The following is a 22632-nucleotide window of genomic DNA, read 5'->3' as shown; positions in this document are numbered from 1 at the left end:
CTCCTAGATTCTGCAAAGTATTACTAACCTCTGTGTTAAGTTGCAAAACATTTTACCAAGCTTTGAACTCCCTGCAGTTGCGTTTTTTTCAAGGCTTTGTAAATTCATTTATAAGGATTCAAGAAGACTCTGTGGTCGATAGTGAGTTAAAGTACCTTTTGTTAAGTTGTGTATCTTATAAGTGTTACAGTGTGGGTGCCCTTTCCAACAGAAATTCATTTTTATTGCAGAGGTAAGAACTGTATTGGCATGTTCCATGAATGGATCAGTTGGGAAGGGAAGAAAGGGTTTTTCTGTCTTGGTTTCCTTTTGGCATTATTTTCTCTCTTTTACTCCCATTTCTACCTTTTCTTTGTCCTGTATAAAGGGTGAGAAAATTGAACTAACAGTTGAAAATTAGTGCAAAGTGCTATTGGTAGGAACTTTGAGAGGTAAAAGTAGGAAAGAAAAAAAAGAGTAGGAAGAATGTTGCAGATACAAGTGGGAGTGTAAAATGCTTATTAGTATATTTACAAAAGCAATTCAGGAATTATTTTGCCAATTCATACACCCATCTCTTAGTGGAAAAATAAGTCAGGCTTTTGTGTTTGTGTTCAGTTTTTATGGTTTCTCCTTGGAGGATTTCTTCACTTGAATTTTTTGAGTGTGACAAACAGAGAGATTAATGGGCAAGGTGAAACTTAAATTATACAGAGTGTAAAAAATTTTAAACATTGGCTTTTGCAGAAAGTTCTGAAAATATAATGGGAAATATTTATTGTCCAGTCCTCAATATTAATTGAGGTGTTAAGTCTCTTCTGAACAATTTGGATATAGTTTTGACTTTAGATGTAGATCTTTTATTATAAATGCCCAAAAAGGCAATGAGGTATAATAATTTTGTTCACAGGAAAAAAAAAAATGAAAGCTGTTGAGAGTGGTTAAACATGAACCTGTCACCAGTTACCTGAACTCCGCTTTCTCACCTGTAGTGCCCAGCATAGAGAGTTGTACTGAGAAATAAAAGATAATTTAGATGCTTAAGATAGTGTAGCTTAGTATCTGCTCATTGATAAGTGTTACCTGCTTTTAATCTTACTACTAAATACATTTTGTAAAAGGCAGTGGTAACCTTTTTTTTTTTAACTTTGCCCTTTTTTTTTTTTTTTAAAGATTATTTATGTATACAAGAACTGGGGTACAACAGGCCAGAGGTGTGGGGGGTGAGAGGATTCACCAGAGACAGAGTGGGGAACACAACAGGCAGACTGACTGAAATACACTGCTGAGGGGAGCAGCGGGCAAGTCAGGAGAGGTCTGCTGCTCCATGTGGGTAGCACTCTGGCCAGGGATCGAACTCTTGCTGCAGAGGCTGCTGATAGCTTCATAGGCTGCTTCTTAACCCCTTGTGCCACCTGGGAGGTCCCAGCAGTGGTAACCTTTTTAATGTTTCTATAGATGGAGTAGATAAGGAGAAAGCCAGGCACATGAAGTTCAGAATTTAGTGCAAAGTAAGGCTTATACACATAGTTAACCTGTGCATCTTCCACTAAGATTAGGGTTGTTGTTTTTTGTTGTTTTAGAGAGAAGGGTGTGGCCACAGATTAAAACAGGAATAAAAATACTATTATATACTGTTACATAGGGTGTCCTATTTATGTAAGTTATTTGAAATGAAAATAAAATATTTAAGGCATAATGAGATATCAGAAATCTTATTAGAAATGCTCCTGTTAAGAATGACTTTTTGTGGGCCTCCCTGGTGGCACAGGCGGTTGAGCACTGCACTGTGAAGCTGTCTGCAGCCTCTGTTGCGCAGGCTCGATCCCAGCAGGCCGGCGAGAATCCCACCTGGCCAAGCAGACCTCTCCTGACTCGCCCACTGCTCCCCTCAGCAGTGTATTTCGTCAGTCTGCCTGTTCTGTTCCCCACTCTGTCTCTGGTGAATCCTCTCACCCTCCTGCGCATCTGGCCTGTACCCCAGTTCTTGTATAAATAAATCAATCTTTAAAAAAAAAAAAAAATGAATGACTTTTTGCTAAAGAATTATGTGGCTGCATACTATTCTTTTTTTCTAATTTGCTTGTCTGGGTCTTAGAAGACTGTATTGTAAAGTAGGAGGAAAAGAAGTAGAAGGAGCAGTACAGGACTTTGCTTTTATTTTTTTTATTTTTGACCACTTGGAAGTAAGAAGCTGTGTTTTACATGGGAACCAGAGACCGTGTCTCACAAATGAACAGACGATGCTTTTCCCTTACTGCTTGCAGTGTACTTTGATATTTTCTATTGCAGTTCATTTTTTTGAACTGCTGGTTTTGCCCTGCTGTATTGATTTCATGACCCACTGTTGGCCTATCACCCACAATTTGAAAAATACTTAGAAGAGTTGACAAGCTCATGGTTGTCTTGTATTGGACCAACCTTTTCCGTATGCTGGTATTTATCCTCAGTGCAGGGAATGCTCAGGTAATCCAGACATAGACCCCTTCCTTCTTGGGGCTTAGTTAAGGAGAGTATAGCAACATTGCTGTAACTCTGTTACTTTGCTGACTGTCTTTGAAGAATTGGTATATGATTTTGGATATTGAAGGATAGGTGCAGGGTAAGATTGAGTGAGCCCAGGCTAGGAACAAGAGCATATGGCCTGTTCAGGATCTAACTTGTGGGGGTAGCAAGTAATATGACCATGGAGTTCAGCAAGGGGCCCATCAGTTAGGGTATGTAATGGATTGGCATTTATTTTATTTTATTTTTTAAAGATTTTTTTATTTATGCATACAAGAGTTGGGGTACAGGCCAGAGATGAGGGCAGACAGTGGAGAACAGAGCAGGCAGACTGGCTGAAATACACTGCTGAGGGGAGCAGCGGGCAAGACAGGAGAGGTCTGCTCGTGCTGCAGAGGCTGCTGACCTCCTCATAGTGTGGTGCTTAACCCCTTGCACCCCCAGGGAGGCCCCATGGATTGGCATTCAGACTTTATCATTTTAACTTGTTTAAGTGGGTGGGTCAGAATCATACCTTTTTATTAATTAAAATGAAGAATGGCTTGGAAAGAAACTGGGAAAATAAAAAGCAGGGAGATCAGCAAGAGGACTGCTTCAGGCTGGGAGGAGAGGGACTGTGTAAGTAGATGGAAATGAAAAGATCTGAGAGAAGGTAGGTGGTCAGCAGAATTTGGTGATGGATTCGATGCGAGAGAGAGTGCCATGGGGGAATCAAGAATAATTCCTGAGTTCGTGTTTGGGTAGCAAGATTGGTAAGGATGCCTTTTTAACTAAACCTGCAAACACAGGAAGGTAAAACTAGTAAACACAGTGTTTGTGTATGGGGTCGGGTTAGAAGGAGGTCGATGGATTAATTTTTGGACATTTTGAGGTGTGATTCTCTGAATTAAAATAGTCTGTTTTAATTTGGTGTGTCTTTCATTTTAGCCCACAAATGTTGAAAACCCTCCAAGGTTAGCTCCTTGGGATATAAAGATGGACCATCATGCAGTTTCTGCTCCCAAGGCCTTAGAACCTGGTAGGGCTGGTATACATGTACACAGTTTCCCATAAGTTCTATTCTGACAAGCTTTCAAAAATGTTCTTGATAAAAGCAGAGGATAGGGATGATTTCTGACAGGTGGATTTGGCATGTTGGGGAAAAATCTAACAGAAGATCGTGTGTTTGAAAGGGGCGGGAGACTGAAGAAAACTTCCTTTTATTAAAAGGGAAAGTTGGAAAGGTATTTCAGGTGGGACAAATTCAGGTGGTTATAGTGTGGCTGGAACACAGATTGTCCTGTGAAGTGTTTTCGTGGAAGACAGATGGCAAAGGATCTTGGGGTCCTATTATTAAAAGACAGAAATATGCTAAGGAGTTTGACATTTAGCTTACTGTCAAGATAAAGTTTTTATAAGCAGGAGAAGGACATGGTAGGGAAAAGAGAAACACCCAGTCTGGTGGCACTGTGCACCAGAATCTTCAAAATCTAAGCATGAAGTTTGGGTGGGTGTTTGTTTTTTTTTGTTTTGTTTTTTTTAAGATTTATTAATTTAAACAAGCTCTGGGTATAGTCAGAAGCGGGGGGGGGGGGGGGGGGGTGGTTAGAGAATTCATCAGAGCCAGAGCGGGGAGCAGAGCAGGCAGAAGGACGGAAGTACACTGCTGAGGGGAGCAGCGGGCGGCAGGAGAGGTCTGCGGCGCCATGTGGGACACTCCTCCAGTGGCCGGGGAGCAGCCGGGGATCGAACCGACGCTGCAGAGGCTGCCAGGCAGCTTCGCAACCCAGCGCTCAACCGCTGCGCCACCGGGGAGGCCCAAGTTTGGGTTTTTATATCATTGCATTGATTCTTAAAGATGGGATCCTAGCTTATAGTTAATTTCACGCCACGTAGTTTTGCTGCATTGATAAATGGATAAGGAACAAGGCAGATAGATGGTCAGTGTAAATCTTTCTCAGCGGACCCAAGGTCACAATCTTAATCAGTCATCGCATCCCATCTCTGTTTAAAATTTGAGACTTAAATGTTTTCAGGTTAAGATTCACCTTCAAGTCAGTCTCTTCCCAAAGTATAGATACACCTTTTGATAGGATTGTGGGACAAAGCTGTGAGAGTGCATGCTCTGAAATTTGCTGGCATGTCTGCCCTTTGACTATTGGATTTCTAAATTCAACAGCTGCCAACATGCATAGCTATGTAATTCTGTATAATTTAACATTATCAGATTTGTATATAGCTAGACCATTTCTAGTGTTTATCGTGTCTTTCCAGCATAAATGATTCATTTAATTTTCTTAGTGTTCCTTCCAATTAAGTAGTTAATAGTGTCTGTACATCTTTGTTTCTTTGATAGGTGGATTGTCAGAATAATTGGATTAATCCTGCTTCATCTACTTGCTATTAAGATACTATTTTTTTTAAATAAACTACTGAATGAATGCTAGAAAAGTTGATAAACCTAATGAATTCATGAAGTTGCAAAATTGCCTCCTTGAAAGGCACTGGTGCTTCCCCAAACAGCTGAGTTAATACAAGAGTAGGAGTGCCCAGGGCACCAGGACAGGTCCTGGCGGAGAGTGGGGGTTTCAGTCATACAGTTGCTCTGTAAATTTAACTGTTGTCTCATTCTCAACTTTTTAAATCCCAAATCTTCCTCACTGGGACTAGGCCTCTAAGAGTTCCTGATCTCTGCCCATCTCATCACTCCCTTTGCCTGCCCCTTCCCCCCAACCACAGCACGAACTGGCTAATGTTGAGGTGGTTCTTGTATCTTAATCTTGTTCTCTTCCGCTTTCGCCTACTCATCCTCGGACCTAATGTTGAATTCCATGAAAGAAAAGTTTTGCGATCTGGAGTGTTAAGTTTTAAAGGCATTTTAGCTCCATAGAGAAAACTAACTGAAAGGAGGAGAATCAATGAATAGATTTTGACTTTTAAGTGGACACTTGAGAAATGACTAGTGTGAGAATAATCGGCATGGCTCTTTTGCTTCCTGTGTACAGTTTAAAAACAAAACTGAGTTTTTGTTTGATTTCAGCTCTGAAGCACAAAAATAATCCTGTCTATTCACCAAATAATGTTTAAGCCCCTCTAAGTGGAAGAAAAAGTGTAACTGGAAGCGATACTGTTTATGCAGAAATAGATTTTGAACCAGAACTATTTAAATTTTAAGTTTTACATCCTAGTTAGTAATTGCAAAGGAAAAATTGTGTTTATGCTCACAGTGTAGCATTTGTGATTATATTGTTAATAGCTGTACTTTTTATTATGGTTCATTTGTATTATTCTTGGTATGTAGTGTTTGTCTTACTTCTTCATGTATCATGGAATTATTGTGATCTTTTCATTTTCACAAAGTCTTGAGCTGAGTATTTATTTTACAGGAGATTACATGGCCACAGCAATATAGGAGACATCAAGGGTGACCTACAGAATCAATATGTAAAAACAAAAGAATGTTTTGACTCAGCACTCATTTCCCACATGTTAAAGCCAAATTTGTTTTTGTTTAAATTGTCACATTTAAACATGGTTCATTGGATAAACCTCATGTATAATGCTAAACTGTTCAAATCAGATTTCATTCTGTCCTGTCAGTCACATTTTGCATCACTGCGTTTGGACTGAATGTACACTCAGATGAAGAAACATTTTACTCAGAATCATCTTGTATTTGAGCATCACAATAAGAATATGGGAACTTGTCAAGAAACTATTTGCTAGAAGCAGCCTGCTGGTGTTGCATGGTTCATACTTTAGAAAGTAAGCAGGAAATGTCTTAGTGGAGATGGTGTGTGTGGTCATTCGTTTCCATAGTTGTGATACAGTTTTGTAACATTTACCATAAGGTAGTTTAATGGACAAACTAGTTTTATAACTTGTTTATCAAAGAGAAAGAGCAGGTGAAGCAAGCAAGTTAAATTACACATTTATAATCCAGGGGGAAAAAAAAAAACTTCTGCTATCTCTTATTTTCTTACCTCCTGCTTCTCTAATCCACTGCTGCCTGCCTTTTCCTCTTTACCCTGAACCCCGCTGAAGCTGCTCTTGCCTAGATTACGAAATATCTCCTGTTACCCACATTCAGTGCATTCTCTCTGCAACATGGGACACCACTAACATTTCCCCTTTGCTGCCTGCTTTCGGGTTTTCTGGTGAATGGATTGGGGAGTTAGGGGTTCTAACATCCTTTCTAGTTTAAGAGCCTTGTACCTTAAATTCTGGCATTTGTGACAGTTCCCTTAATGTCTGACTTGAGTCCCACATTTCTTTTCTCATTACTGGATAGTCCTCTGATTGCCTATCTGAGTAGTGGTTACCACTATCCTTTTAGGATGTTCAAGACAGAAATTGAGGATTCATCTGTGTCCTTTTTTTTAACCCTCTCTTAACCCCCTACCTGTAGTTACCGAGAGTTCATGTGATTGGCCCCTTTGATGCCTCCTTTCCTTTAGCACTTTGCACTAGGTGTAAGCGCCAGCTTTCCTATCTCAGACAGCAGCCTCCCGGCCGGACCCCTAACTCTGGGCTTGTCTGTCTGATCTCACTCTTTATCCTGTTTGCCTGAGTGGACTCTAATAAATACAAATTTGTTCATATCATATTTCTGCTTAAAATTCTTAAGTAGATCAGTTTTCTCTCTAGAATAAAAATCCTAAACTATTATGTTACAAGACCCTCTAGGTAGCTTCTTATTTTTTTGGACATCTAAGTTTTATTCAACTGATCTGTAGTAATCCCTGTGAATGGCAAGTTAGATGGGAGCCTGAGAAAATGATTTATGTGAACCTTTACTTTTTAAAACCCTTTATTTGAATGAAAAAGAAGAACCTGAGGAGCTTAGTAAGAAGCATGAAATTGAGGCTGGTCAGTACTAAAAAACCATTGTTAAACAGGATTTGTTTAAATTGTGGCATTTTAACTTTCATATTTTCCTTTGCCTCTTGTTGCATACTGCTTTTAGCTTTAGACCACTGGGATTCATTTGTAGTTAATGACAAACTGGCTAAAAACATAGTCTCTTATAAGTATTTTACAGTATACTGCTCATGAACCTAATACCAAGTTTTTGCCTTTTCTTTTTCCCTGGAAAGCCTTTACAGAAAGACCTAATGGGAAAAGATTTGGGATTTGATGGCTAAAATGAAATCCACATACTAGGTTTTTGAGCCTAAAACACTCTTAACCCTATACCAGCATAGAATTGATTGTTCACAGCTTGAATCAGTTTTTCTTAGTTTGAAAATGTTATTTAAATTTTATTTTAAAATTGTTTTCTCAGTTTAAAAATACTCAGAAAACTTACAGTTCTCATAATATTCAATAATCTGAAACAATTGCTGAAAGTGAAGTCTGTTTGCTTACATACAGCATTGGATTAGAATCCTAGGGACTTTAATAGACCCATATTCCCTAACAAATAGTATAATTTTAGGGAAGTGAGCATTACTTCATCAGCTATAGACACATCAGTTACTACATTGATAAAATGAGAGAATGATGTCTTCGAGTATAAAGGTTTATACTCAAATGTTTAGGATATTCTAGTAATTTAAGATGAATGACTAATAATAATCTTCATTTACTTGTGTTTCATAATAACCTTGTCAGGGTTTGTTTGTTTTTTGGTTTTTTTTTCCCCCCAAAATTTCCCATTTGTTACAAATTGAATTTCAAAAACTGTGGTTGCTAATTTATAAAATGCAGTTTAATTTGTTTTTATCTGTGGTGTCTTCAGTCACCTTGCTGACTTCTCACGACTTCAGTTTTCTGTTTTTCAGTTTCTGCATTGACAGTTATATTAGTTACAGGCCAAAAAAAAGTTGTGTTTTTTCTTTCTAGTCTTTTTACTTAAAATTTTTCTTGTATTATTGCTTTGGTTAGATAGACCAATACAAAGTTGAAATAGTTCACGTGGGTATCTCTTTCTTGTTCTGATACTAAAGAGACTACTTTTAATCTTGGTTCATTATGCATATTTGCCCTTCATTTTTTAGGTTTTGGAAGAAACCTTTTTATCAGTTTAAAGAAGTTCTGCCAGTTTCTTGATTGCTGTATTTTGCGTTTGTTTCCTAAATTGTGATTGGGAATTGATTGTATCTAGTCCATTTGAGGTGCTGTAAGATGAATCATACATTTTCTGTCTGCTTTGTTAATATGGTGAATGACTTTTAGAGACGTTCTAAGGTGCTAGTGCAGACCCCCCTGCTGGATTTCTAAGATTATCCCGGCTTATTTTCAGGACACACGCACATCTGGCTTGCTTGTATGTACACATGTACATGCATGTGTGTGCACAGTCACACTTCTGTGTTCATCCTCACATTCTTGTGTTTGGCTATGTATGATCTTTGCAATGTTCTTCTGTTAGATCTGCTGTTTTCTTTATGGAAAGATTAATGATTCCATTTTCTTTAATAAGTAGTAGAATTATTCAGGCTTTCTGTGTCTCCTTTTAAACTTCTTAAATGGGGAATTTCAATTTAATAGAATAGTGTAAGAAATGCCCATGTGCCTGTTAATGCTGGTTACCAGCATTTCACCTGTCATTACCCTTTTATTTTTTTTTTAATCCTGGAGATTTTAGTTTAGTGTGGGGTTTTTGTTTTCTTTTGTTTGTGTTAAGCATTGGAATGCTGTAGTATCTTAAAGAAAATCTTAGGTATACCATTTCATTAGAAATACTTAAATATGTATCTCTTGGTTAAAAGGATTTACTTTAACATAGGTTTGGAATGATATTTAGTGCTAATCAAGAACAAAATATAGAATGATTTTGTTTGGAATCTGTCAAAACTAACCTTTTTCTTTCCTCTTTGCTTCTAGATTTTGGCTCTCTATTTGACTTGGAGCATGACTTACCAGATGAACTAATCAACTCTACAGAATTGGGATTAACCAATGGTGGTGATATTAGTCAGCTTCAGACAAGTCTTGGCATAGTACAAGATGCAGCCTCTAAACATAAACAGCTGTCAGAATTGCTACGGTCTGGTAGTTCCCCTAACCTCAATATGGGGGTTGGTGGCCCAGGCCAAGGCATGGCCAGCCAGACCCAACAGAACAGTCCTGGATTAGGTTTGATAAATAGCATGGTCAAAAGCCCAATGACACAGGCAGGCTTGACGTCTCCCAACATGGGGATGGGCACTAGTGGGCCAAATCAGGGTCCCACGCCATCCGCAACAGGTATGATGAACAGTCCAGTAAATCAGCCTGCCATGGGAATGAACACAGGGATGAATGCTGGCATGAATCCTGGAATGTTGACTGCAGGCAATGGACAGGGGATGATGCCTAACCAAGTCATGAACGGTTCAATTGGAGCAGGCCGGGGGCGACCAAATATGCAGTACCCAAACCCAGGCATGGGAAACGCTGGCAACTTAATGACTGAGCCACTGCAGCAAGGCTCTCCCCAGATGGGGGGACAAACAGGACTGAGAGGCCCCCAACCTCTTAAGGTAAGTGCAGTTTTGGTTTGTATGTACTACCAGCATGTTTTTGAGTGTTTCAGTGTTAAAGGGAGGGCTTTATTTTTTTTTATTTGTTAAAGATTTATTTATTTATTTATACAAGCACTGGGTACAGACAGAAGCACAGGAGGGTGAGAGAATTCACCAGAGTCAGAGCGGGGAGCAGAACAGGCAGACTGACAAAGTACACTGCTGAGGGGAGCAGCGGGCGGTAGGAGAGGTCTGTGCGCCTGTGGGACCCTCATCCGTTGGCCGGGGTCGAACCAGCGCTGCAGAGACTGCGGGCAGCTTTGCAACCCAGCGCTCACCACTGTGCCACTGGGGAAGCTCAGGGCTTTATTTTTTTTAATTATCATTCTTTACTGTTCGTGTTTAATCTTAACATTGCGTACCCTTCCCACATACGATGTATCATGTCAAAAATTTATGAAGCTCTTACATTCAATTTAAGTAAAGCATTTATTTTACAACTGGCTGGTATCATGTACCTTTACAGTTCTAAATGATTCCTACTGCTTGAAATATCCTAATTTTTAAGATACACTTTTCTGTTCTAAAATATATCCTAAATTTTTTAATTAGTTGATTGAAATTGATGTGCATTAGTTTACTGTGAAATCTCAACTGACATTCCAGGTGTCCAAATAACTTGATTGTTAATTGGTCATTGTGTGAAAGGCAGTTAACTACTATTTTGGCTTTATTAGGTAGAGAATGCTAAATATATATGTATGTATTTTTTAAAACCTTTTCAGTGTGTTTTCTGTATATAATTAAGATACTGTAAGCATATGTTGATACTTATTCATTGATATTTATATTTATTTTTTCTTAAAATGGCATCATTATGTAGTTGTGGTTGCCTGTCATGTAGTGAGTAAATATTCGTTGAATGAAAGAGATGACTTTGCTTGGAAGGTGGGTAAGATTGTCACAAGAAATCAGGATAGGAGCAGACTTTCTCTGTAAGAGGAATAATATTAGCAGTCATTATGGCTTATGTGTTCCTGAGACTCATGACGGGTGAGGGAGAGCTCAAGGAAGAAATTAAGTCGAAGGGATGAATCTGGACTGAGGGAACTGAGGTTTCATGTAGATACACAAAAGCCCTTACTATTTTTTTCTCCCCATTGAAGGACAGTAGCATCTTAATGTAGGAAAAGTTTCTGTTCAGCACCCCTACCTACTTTAGATTTTCCTCCTCTGGCATTTGTTATGCTGCTATGTCATTGTGATTTACTTAGAGCATTTGGAGTCAGAACCAGAAACAAAAAGGTAAAATATTTGTTAGGTTCCTCTTCTCAGTATTAGGAACATAGCTGTGAAGTGTCCCTGCCCTCTTGGTGTTTATTATAACTTCCATGCTAGAGATAGAGCCATGACCAAACTTACTTTGTAGAACTTTCAAGTGTGCACATATGAGCATACTAGCTGTAAAATTTGTTGTGTTTAAGATAAGTGCTGTGAAGAAAACATAAGGAACTGCTCATTGAAAGAATGCCTAGCTTGAGAGTGGGACACTTAATCTAAATCACAAATTTCTTAATATCACCATTATTTCAGGGACTGTGTATGTAATACACACACATATATACATGTGTATATACATATACATATATATATATATAGCAGTGAACAAAACACAAAAAAAAATTTTTTTTTTTTTTTTTTAAGATTTATACAAGAACTGGGATACAGGCCAGCGGCATGGGAGGGTGAGAGAATTTGCCAGAGACAGAGTGGGGAACAGAACAGACAGACTGACCGAAATACACTGCTGAGGGGAGCAGCAGGCACAAGAGGAGAGGTCTGCTGCGCCATGTGGGTAGCTCCCTAGTTGGCTGGGATCCAACTCATGCAGCAGAGGCTGTGGACAGCTTCACAGTGCTGTGCTTAACCCCTTGCCCCACCAGAGAGGCCCAGTCTCTGTTCTTTTTTGGAGCTTATGCTTTTCATTGGTGGGGGGAAGTCAAATAATACTTTATTACTAAAATACTAATTTGTTTTTATGAGTTCCAACTATTCAGAAGCCTATATTTATGAGTTCCAACTATTTAGAAGTATATATTTGTGAAACACTTAAAGCATGCTTGACACAATAACAGCTCTAAATGTGAGGTTTTTGTAGTTAAGGAGTTCTAAGATGAGATATACCCAATTCATATACAAGTCAATTGTTTTTATTTTTGCGTAGAAGAACTTGGGTACAGGCCAGAGGTGCAGGGGTTGAGAGGATTCATTGGAGACAGAGTAGGGAGCAGAACAGGAGTGACTGAAATACACTGCTGAGGAGAGCAGCTGGCCAGCCAGGAGAGGTCTTCCGCACCATATGTGGGTTAGCTGCTGGCTGGGGATCGAACTCAGGCCGTAGCAGTGATAGCACTGAGACTTAACTCCTAGGCCACCAGGGAGGCCCACTACAAGTCAAATTTTTTTATAGAACTAGTTTTTGGGTTTCCCCTGGTGGTGCAGGCGGTTGAGCGCAGCGCTTTGAAGCTTTCCACAGCCTTTGTAGCGCAGGTTCGATCATGGCCAGCTGGCAAGAATCGCACAAGGTGAGGCAGACCTCTTCTGTCTCGCCCACTGCTCCCCTCAGCAGTGTATTTCAGTCAGTCTGCCTGTTCTTTTCCTGCTCTGTCTCTGGTGAATCCTCTCACCGCCCCCCTCCTCCCCAACCCCCGGGCACATCTGACCTCTACCCCGGAATAAATAAATCTTTAAAAAAAACAAAAACAAAAACTGGTTTTCTCTTTATGGGAGGGAACAAAGCCTTTTCTGGGCCTCCCTGGTGGTGCAGGGGTTAAATCTCATTACTATGAAACTACCCAGCCAAGGAGTTGACCCACATGGTGCAGCAGACCTCTCCTGTCTTGCCTGCTGTTCCCCTCAGCAGTGTATTTCAGTCTGCCTGTTCTATTCCCAAATCTGTCTCTGGTGAATCTTCTATCTCTCTCTCTCTCTCTCTCTCTCTCTCTCTCTCTCTCTCTCACACACACACACACACACACACACACCTCCCACCTCTGGCCTACACCCCAGCTCTTGTATGTATAAATATATAAAATAGATCTTTTTAAAAAATAACCTTTTCTGTATTTTCCTATTAGAGAATAAAATAAGTGTTGAAATCAGTGTTGAAATTGTTGGCTAGCAATTGCCCTTTACAGTACCAGGTTCTAAAATTACCTCATAAATAACAGATTTTGAACCTGGGTTAGTAGTACTTAACTAAATTTCTTTCAAAACTTCTATGAGCTCTGGTGATATTGAAGAATCAGGACTTAAGACAAGGACTTTTCCGTGGGACTTGATAATTTGAACCCTGTTGACAATGGCCGTGGCTTTTGTATATAGTGCTTCTTTTGGATGAATCAAAAGCTGCAGGCGAGTTGTGGTATTACTACTATAACAGTCCAAAAAGTGGTTTATGGAAAGAAATTTGAATCATACTCCCTTTATCCTTTGTCTTTAGAGTGAAAAAAAAAAAATTTAGAGTCAGCATAAAGCAATCAAATATGAATTGTTTCAAGTGTTTGGACTGATTCGTTGAGACGGGCAGAATAACAGATTTTGAACCAGGGTTAGAATCTAGGATGTGCCATAATCATCCTCTTCAACCACATGCTGTGAATCTTCTTGGTTAAATAATTTTACTCTAATAAACTTACAAGACTATGTATCTGCCCTCATAAAATGTGACAAAGTTTTAAAAAATTTTTGCAAAGCCTTTTTCTAATAGTCACCCTTCATGAGGGAAGAGTTGAAATAACTGATAAAACTTTATATAGTGAGTACTATAGATTATGGAGCCGTACTGCCTCAGGTAAAAATGGACTTGGCCGCTTACATAGTAGCTTAGCTGCCTGCTCAGTTTTCCCATCTGTGGAATGTGAATAGTGAGAGTAGGTGTTCAGGATTGTGGGAAAACTAAGGCACTTAATATAAATAAACATTGTGAATGGCGCGTGGTGGGCACTGACTATTAGAGGAGGCACAGCGGCAGAGCTCCATATTATTACAATTCCTATTTGGTGCTGCTTTTCAGACATGCTGCAGGAGAGGTCGAGCTCATGTAGTTAATCTAGAAACGTAGCTCTTGGCTATATCGGATCTCCCTGCCAGTGGGCAGCAAACAGTGGGTTTTCAGGTTTGCTGCAGCAGCATTTACCTCCAGACTTAACTGGAAACTTCCGGGAGTGGTTTTCAGTGGACTGAAGCCTGGAGAACAGAAGCCACGCCTGTGTGCTGCGGTCCTACCTAGTGATCTCTGGATTTTGCAGACACGGCCTGGGACCATACCTATGTGTTGCTTTTTCGTTTTTACTCGGTAGTTGGAGATCTGAGAAACAAGCCCTCTTTCCTGTCGCTGTCCTCACCTACTCTGAAGTTTGTTACCATTTGGATGGATTGAGTATCCAAATTTTTTACTGCTTTGTGACTGATGAAATTGGTGTTAAGAAAGAAAAGCTGAATTTCATTGAAATGAGTATTGGCTTTAGGACTAAATTCCCCTTTTCCCCTTTTTTTTTTTTTTTTTTTTGAGGTAGGAATGCTAATATCTGTTTTGGAGCTGCTCTTAAAATTAATACCAGTGTGTGTTGGTGGTTGACATGTGATGTTAAAGAGGATATAACCTGTCAAATTTTAAAGTATGAGCTTTAAAGTAAGATGTGTTGCCTGTCTGTTTTAGAGCTGGGGTGATCTCAGATAGGGATGGAGCGCGACGGAGCTTGTATTTGCAGCAGTGGAGGCACTGACTATAGCGCAGGAAGGAAGAATCCCTGTTGAGAGATGGCTTCTAAGTGTCACATTCTGAAGGGTTTTAAGAGGGTCTTGTGCCCAAAATTTACAATCTATATGGATATGGTTTTAGGTGTACAATATCAGTGTAAGAGGAATGGCCCCTATTGAGGTGGTAACACCTCCTAAACTAAGACAGTGGTGTGAGTAATGGGAATGCGTGAGAAATAACGTTTGGAGTCTGGTATAGGTTCTGATAGGTTCCAGTCTTCTCTACCTGCGCACCCCCATGTTTAACATACATAGGACCTGGCATGTAATGTGGATGCAGATACAGAACATTGTTATTTACTGAATCCAGTAGGTAGTGGGGGTTGTCTAGATGTCACTTAATTTTGTTTTTATTGTTTGATGAATCTTCACCTCATACATATAGTATTGGTTTGTGTTACTGTGGTGCTTGCATGTCTTGCTATATGACCTGTGAGGTTTTCTGTCCTTGTGTCAAAAGTTCCTAAACTATTATATTTTGGGGCACTACTTTGTGCTATTTGTCAACGATTGTCACAGTCGTGTGATTTTTAAAAAAAAAAAAGATTTTATTTATTTGTGCATGCAGGAACTGGTGTGTAGGCCAGAGGTGCAGGGGGATGGGGGTGAAAAGATTCACCAGAGACAGTGGGGAGTAGAACAGGCGGATCTACTGAAATCCACTGCTGAGGGGAGCAGCGGGCAAGACAGAGGTCTGCTGTGCCATGTGGGTCAGCTCCCTGGCCAGGGATCCAACTCATGCCACAGTGGCTGGTGATAGCTTGATAGTGCTGAGATTTAACCCCTGCGCCACCAGAGAGATCCTGAGTGTGTGTGTGTGTGGGGGGGGGTTGTTGTTGTTTTGTGTGTGTTCATAAGTTTCTGCTTTTAATATTTTGAGAACTTACAAACAACCTGTAGAATCAGATTTTTTTTTTTCCCCTTAAAGAGGAAAAACCCTGCAAATTCCTTTTGTTTTAGCTGTCTAGAACTGTTGTGGCTATCCTAGTCCTCTGCCTTTCAGGCAGGTGGATGTCTGTTAATGTGGTGTCCAGCTCAGTGGTGGGTAGACATCTGGATCACATTAGGTATGGAAAAGAGAGCAAGATCAAATAACTAGGGCCTCCCCGGTGGCGCAGCGGTTGAGCGCTGGGTTGCGAAGCTGCCCACAGCCTCTGCGGCGCCGGTTCAATCCCTGGCTGCTCCCCGGCCACCGGAGGAGGATCCCACATGCGCGCAGACCTCTCCTGCCGCCCACTGCTCCCCTCAGCAGTGTACTTCTGTCCTTCTGCCTGCTCTGCTCCCCGATCTGGCTCTGGTGAATTCTCTCGCCCTCCCGTGCTTCTGACTGTACCCAGTGCATGTATAAACAAAAACAAACAAACAAAACAAATAAATAAATAAATAAAACATGCCTCTATAAAAAAAAAATACCTTGTAAAAAAATAAAATAAAAAAAAAAGATCAAATAACTAACAGTGTAGCAGAATTGAAGTACCCTGTATTCCTTCCCAATGTATTTGGTGGGGGGATAGAGAGGGTTGGGGAGAAAGGAAGGGTGGGGATAGGGAGATTGTATTTTCTTTTCTAACTCTGGCAGCAGAATTCTGAGGGAGACCAGAAAAACCAGTCTTTGTTGGTGTCACTGACCAGAAGTGTCGGGAATGAGTTATTGCTGGTCAGCAATCAGTGCAGTCTGTGTAGTTGAGACCATAGTCTACTGTGGAGTGAACTTGCAGTTTCTAGGTAAGAATGTGTTGTGATTGAGGGAGCAATGTCAGGAACTGAGATTCCGTTTATCTAGGCTGGCCAAGGCAGTATATATATGACCATACACAGAGAACCAGATTCCTCTGGGACATATTTGAATCAAGACTCTGTTTATTCACATATCAAGGCAGTTTACAGATCCTAGCATTTTATTTATGTGACTATTAAATTCTCAAAAACAGAATTTTTTTTCTATTGAATTTTTATCATCTGTCACACAGGTTCTATCGGCCTGTGTCTGTCATGAACTTTTGTTTCTAATAGGAAAGACAATTAAGTGGACTATCCCCCCCCCCAGGTGTATATTATTGGAACTGCATTAGTATAAATGCTAGTCCTTTTTTTTTTTTTTAAGATTTATTTATTCATGCATACAAGAACCGGGGTACAGGCCAGAGGGGTGGGAGGGTGAGAGGATCACCAGAGACAGAGTGGAGAACAGAACAGGCAGATTGACCAAAATATACTGCTAAGGGGAACAGCGGGTGAGACAGGAGAGGTCTGCTGCTCCGTGTGGGTATCTCCCTGGCTGGGAATCAAGCCCACACTACAGAGGCTGCAGACAGCTTCACAGCACTGTGCTCAACTGCCTGCACCACCAAGGGAGGCCCAGTGCTAGTCCTTTAAAAGTATACATCATAGGGCCTCCCTGGTGGTGCAGGCCGCACTGTGAAGCTGTCCACAGCCTCAGCAGTGCTGGTTAGATCCTCGCTGGCCTCAGAGCAACCCACATGGCGCATCTGGCCTCTTCCCGGGTTCTTGTATAAATAAAATAAAACTTTAAAAAAAAAAAAAGTATACGTCATAGCAACACTGTAACTTACATTTGAAACTGTAAGTCTGTTTATATGTTTGCCCGTCCCTAGTCCCTACAATCGTAGTGGCCAGATTTCACTTAGGAAATTCCTTGTTGGAATCTGAATGAGGTTTCTGCTATGGGAGCTTCCCATTAGGCTTCCCCGTTCTTTGATGCTTTCATCCAGGCCAGGCTGCTTCTGTCTTAACTGTTGTCTGCGTTCAGGCAGGTTACTTAACTAGTTTCTAATCTCATCTGGAAAATACAAAACCTTTTTCATACTATTTTGGTTTCTGCTCTAGGCAAATCTTTGAGTTGAGGAAGTTCTGTTAAATGTGCACTGTATAGGTTCTACATCTGATTTAAAGAACTGAATTTTATTTACAGAGTTCATGTAACTTTTCTAATTTGTTTTCTTGGGTCAACAAGTTATATTGCTGATCAGCTTTAGGGTGGTAGGACTACAGAGATGATAAGTGAACTAATACAGTTCTTTTTTCTTTTTGTGTATCATCTGGACATAGAAGAGACACACCTTTTAGCAGTTTTATCAGTGTTATTAAGACAAACGTTTGTGGCAGAGCAGAAAGAAAAGGCTCTTTAGCTATCTATGATAATAGACACTCATTGAGGTGGTGACTTCTGAAGTATATCTTAAAGGCTGAATAGAATCTGCAACTGCTTCTTACAGTTGTATCAACTAAGCAAAAAAAAATAGAATTAGACTACCTTTTTATGTGTGTTTTTACAGGTTAGTATTCAAGAGTCAGTTATGAAAGGGAGTTTTGGCACTATCTAGTTTTATGTGAGGGGAAAGCTTTAGGCAGTTGCTAGCAAATCAAGCCTGTTATCCTCAAGTTTTACAGGTTCATGGGTTTAGGAGATAGTCAGGACTTGGGAGGATCATGAAGGCTCTGGTGGACCATTTACCCCCCGCCCCCGAATAGAAAAATTAGGGACAATAAAGCACAAAAACCTGTTGGTTGCAGTCTGTGTAAGCTCTGATGAAGGGCTTGACTGCATGGGAAGGATTTGGAAGGGGTGTTACTTAGAAATAGAATTTGAGGGGCTCTTTGATAGAATTGGATCTGGCTATGAAGATAGGAATCTGTAAGTCTTTCTTATTCTTTGGGCATTCTCTGTAGTGTCCTTAGTTCTATTCTGAGTCCTTGACTATATGTTTCTGGAAGGTGATGACTGACTTATTGTTGGGGTCCTAGGTGGAAGAATAGAATTGTAAGTTGCAACTTTGTCATCAGTAAGACATTTTCATGTTATACAGTACAGTGGCTCTAGATGGACTTACATAAACACAAGGGAAAGCCTACTTTTAAAAATAGGCCGGTGTTGCAAAGAAATCCAAATTTCATTAAGAACCAAGCAGGTAATTAAATGAAATGCAGCTAGGGTTAAGACAGAAAGGAATGATGTGAGCTCTGGCGTTTGCATGCTTTATCTTTCTTTCTTTTTTTTTTTTTTTTTTAAAGATTTATTTATGCATATAAGAGCTGGTGTACAGGCCAGAGATGTGGGTGGTGAGAGGATTCACCACAGACAGAGTGGGGGAGCAGGACAGGCGGACTGACTGAAATACACTGCTGAGGGGGGCAGCAGGTGAGACGGGAGAGGTCTGCTGCACCATGTGGTTTCTCCCTGGCCAGCTGGGGATCAAACTTGTGCTGCAGAGGCTGCAGAACGCTTCATAGTGCGGTGCTAAACCCCTTGCGCCACCAGGGAGGCCCTGCATGCTCTATCTTACAGGATTCAGATTCAAAAAGTTTAAAATCACCATGGCACTCTATCTCTAAGTCTAAAAGAACACATCCTCCAAATCGCCGGTTTTCTGCCTTTTAAGAAAATGCTAAAATAAGGATTCAAATATTTTGACATACCAGACATAAAACTCAGGATTAGATGACAAAGTTGTAGTTCGTAAATTAAATGAACGTGTAAGGCATTAAAATGGAGGTTAATGGCAAATTCAAATAATTTACTGAAAATAGCTCTGTAAATTCACCTCACCTAAGGCCCCCTAAAACTTAATCATGAAAATGTGTTTCCATGAGCATACTTTTCTGAAGTCATTTATGCAGAGGATATCCTTTAAAATTGTCTTTGTAAGTTAGGAATTGGAAAGGGCTCCCTGGTGACGCAGGCGGTTGAGCGCAGCCCAGTGAAGCTGTCTGCAGCCTCTGCCAGCCTCGGAGCAGCCCACATGGCAAGCAGACCTCTCCTGTCTCGCCCACTGCTCCCCTCAGCAGCGTATTTTGTTAGTCTGCCTGTTCTGTTCCCCGCTCTGTCTCTCGTGGGTCCTTTCACCTTCCCGTGCATCTGGCCTGTACCCCGGCTCTTGTATAAATAAATAAATCTTGAGGGGAAAAAAAAAAAAACAAGAAAAGGATAGGAAATAGAAATGTTCTATTAATGTGGGGAATACAATTTATCTTGTTTCTTAGATGGGAATGATGAACAACCCTAACCCTTATGGGTCGCCGTACACTCAGAATTCCGGGCAGCAGATTGGAGCCAGTGGCCTTGGTCTCCAGATCCAGACAAAGCCTGTACTACCAAATAGCTTATCTCCATTTGCAATGGACAAAAAGGCAGTTCCTGGTGGAGGAATGCCCAACATGGTAGGTAGTAAACTATTCATAAATTTGTCTTCAGACTGGCATTTTAACAAAAGAATTGTGTTAAACTTTTTGATAACTTCTACTACACACTAGGATTGATACACACCAGGATGCAAAATGGCTCCTGTGAGCTCAGAGGCTTATGCCAGCCTTCCATTTCGCCAGTATATTGTTACTGGTGATAATAAGAGCAGTAAGATACTGGTCCAAACAGGAGCCAGTTGGGGCTGCTACAATGAAAGTATTTGGTTTCTAAAGTAAAACTATTTCTAGTTAATGTGTCAAGCAGCCCACATTCACTATTGAAAAAAATTGTCCTCTGGGAACTTTCTCTTTCAAATGTTTCAGTTTTTGACTTTGTTTCAGGTATTCTCTTGGTTGCATTTATTTCAGATACTCTGCTAAGTACTAGAGAGATAAAGTTGACTAAACAGGCACTAGTGATACAAAGATGAACATAAAAAACACGGCAGTCTAGAAATGGTTACCTTTTATTGAAACCACATTTGTTCCAGAGGTTATGAAAATTACTTTCCCCCATGCCAAAGGCCCCTTCTGGGCCCAAGCAGCTCTTTTCCTTGTTCTTCAAACCCGTACATGGACAGTGCTCCTTTCTTTTCCTGGTGGACTCCTTCTGGCTTGTGTTTTTCTCATTCTTTTGCTGTCTGTGTATTATATGTACTTTGGTTATATCACTTGGTGATGTGTTATTTCTTTTCTTTAAAAAATGAGCCTCTTAATGTTAGGAACATCGTTTATATCTCGGAATGCCTTGGTCAGACTCATACAAAGTAGACTGTCCATAAAGGTTTTCATTGAAACTCCAACTCCATGTTGAATATCCAGCTCCATAGAGTATGTAAAGACCTAGCACTTCATGACAGGTGACATTAAATGTATCTTTATCACTTTATTCCTTAGGGCCAACAGCAGGCCCCACCAGTTCAGCAGCCAGGCCTTGTAACTCCAGTAGCCCAGGGAATGGGTTCCGGAGCACACACAGCTGATCCAGAGAAGCGCAAGCTTATCCAGCAGCAACTCGTTCTCCTTTTGCATGCTCACAAGTGCCAGCGCAGGGAGCAGGCTAATGGGGAAGTTAGGCAGTGCAACCTTCCCCACTGCCGCACAATGAAGAACGTCCTTAATCACATGACACACTGCCAGTCGGGCAAGTCCTGCCAAGGTGAGTTGGTGCAAGGGGTTTGTGTGCTTAGCGATTAATACTGCAGTCAGAGAGAAGACATAAAATGTGACCAAGTTTATTTTGAGACTCCTTTACTGATGTCTTACTCTATATTATAAAGATTTGATAAAATACAGTATTGTTTTGTGATTGTCTAGCGATGTGGTAGGAGAGGGTGGGAGTTTCAAAGGACTTCCTTTTTCTGATGATCTTACTCATTTTGACTTGCACCACAGAGCACATTTGAAATACTGATGAGCATTTTCTTGCTATCACTAGGCAAACACTGAAATATTACCCAACTTAATACAATTTGTGTATTTATGGAGTCATTAGATACCTATTTTTTATAGATTTTTCTAGAATAAATTAGATTGCACAGGTTGGTGGTGAAAATCTGGGCTCTGCTGCTAAATTCCTTGAGTTTGAATCCCACTTTGGGTACTACGATTTTTGTCTAAATTATTTGATTTTGTTTGTTTTCTCAACTATGTAATAGGAGCTCTGAGTGCATGAAGATCACCTAAGTTCACATTTTAGCCCTTGTTAATGATGACTAAATTTGCTGATACCAATGCACATATATAACCTGCATTTGAAAAAAGTAATTTTTCTTCTTTCTAGTGGCACACTGTGCATCATCTCGACAAATCATTTCGCACTGGAAAAATTGTACAAGGCATGATTGTCCTGTGTGTCTCCCCCTTAAAAATGCTGGGGATAAGAGAAATCAACAGTGTGAGTAATTAAATCTTTCGAAGCCTTTATACCTAAAGTATTCTTAGACTCTTAACACATTCAGTTTGATAGAATTTAAATGACTTCTTGATTGTGTGAATTTCCTTTGGCTGGTCTGTCATGCTACCTTGTTCTCCTGCCCAAAAGCTTCATGTTAATGAGGTTAGAATTGAAGTGTATGTTAGCTAAAATAAAATCCAGGAACTTTTAACAGTCACTTACTTTTTTTTTTTTTTTTTAAGATTTTTACTTTATTTATGCATACAAGAACTAGGGTGTAAACCAGAGGGGCGGGGGCGGGAGGTGCGGAAAGGATTCACCAAAGACAGAGTGGGGAACAGAACAGCTGAAATACACTGCTGAGGGGAGCAGCAGCCCCCCTCAGGAGAGATTTGCTACCCCATGTGGGTTAGCTCCCTGGAAGGGGATCAAACTCATGCAGTCATTAGCGAAAGCTTAATAGCCTGACTTGAACCCCTCCACCACCAGGGAGACCTAATACATAGTCACTTTGTATAAAAATGACAGTAGTTGAATATGCTCTATTTAAAATTAATGAGACCTTAAAACATACTGATTTGACATTGGGCAGATTCCTTTTATACCTCTGATCTAAATATTTAGGTAATTTGAAATTAAAGAGAAATAACAATTTTTAATTTTGAGAATTATTTTTAGAAGCCTGAAATGGAATTTTCTTAGAAAAAAGACAAGTCATAAGTAAAAAGACCTAAGTGCAGCTTCCACACCTTCTTTCTAGACACAAAACATGAAACCTTTAGGATTAAAAGACAAACTTTG

General features: G+C 40.2%; 1 protein-coding gene across 1 annotated transcript in view; it reads left to right on the top strand.

The window, feature by feature from the left end:
- The window catches only part of EP300 (E1A binding protein p300), a 67718-nt gene that overhangs the window by 4034 nt on the left and 41052 nt on the right, over positions 1-22632 (top strand). Inside the window, exons 2-5 of the mRNA XM_037513489.2 lie at positions 9292-9929; positions 19734-19910; positions 20832-21093; positions 21718-21831. Coding sequence (XP_037369386.1) covers positions 9292-9929; positions 19734-19910; positions 20832-21093; positions 21718-21831 — 1191 coding nt within the window. The remainder of the gene's footprint in view (positions 1-9291; positions 9930-19733; positions 19911-20831; positions 21094-21717; positions 21832-22632) is intronic.

This window comes from Talpa occidentalis, unplaced genomic scaffold, assembly GCF_014898055.3.
Source record: "Talpa occidentalis isolate TD23 unplaced genomic scaffold, MPIMG_talOcc4v2.1 talOcc4.16, whole genome shotgun sequence".
Taxonomy (NCBI): Eukaryota; Metazoa; Chordata; class Mammalia; order Eulipotyphla; family Talpidae; genus Talpa; species Talpa occidentalis.
The sequence above is the reverse complement of the archived record's forward strand: the minus strand, read 5'-3'. Positions and strand labels throughout refer to the sequence as shown.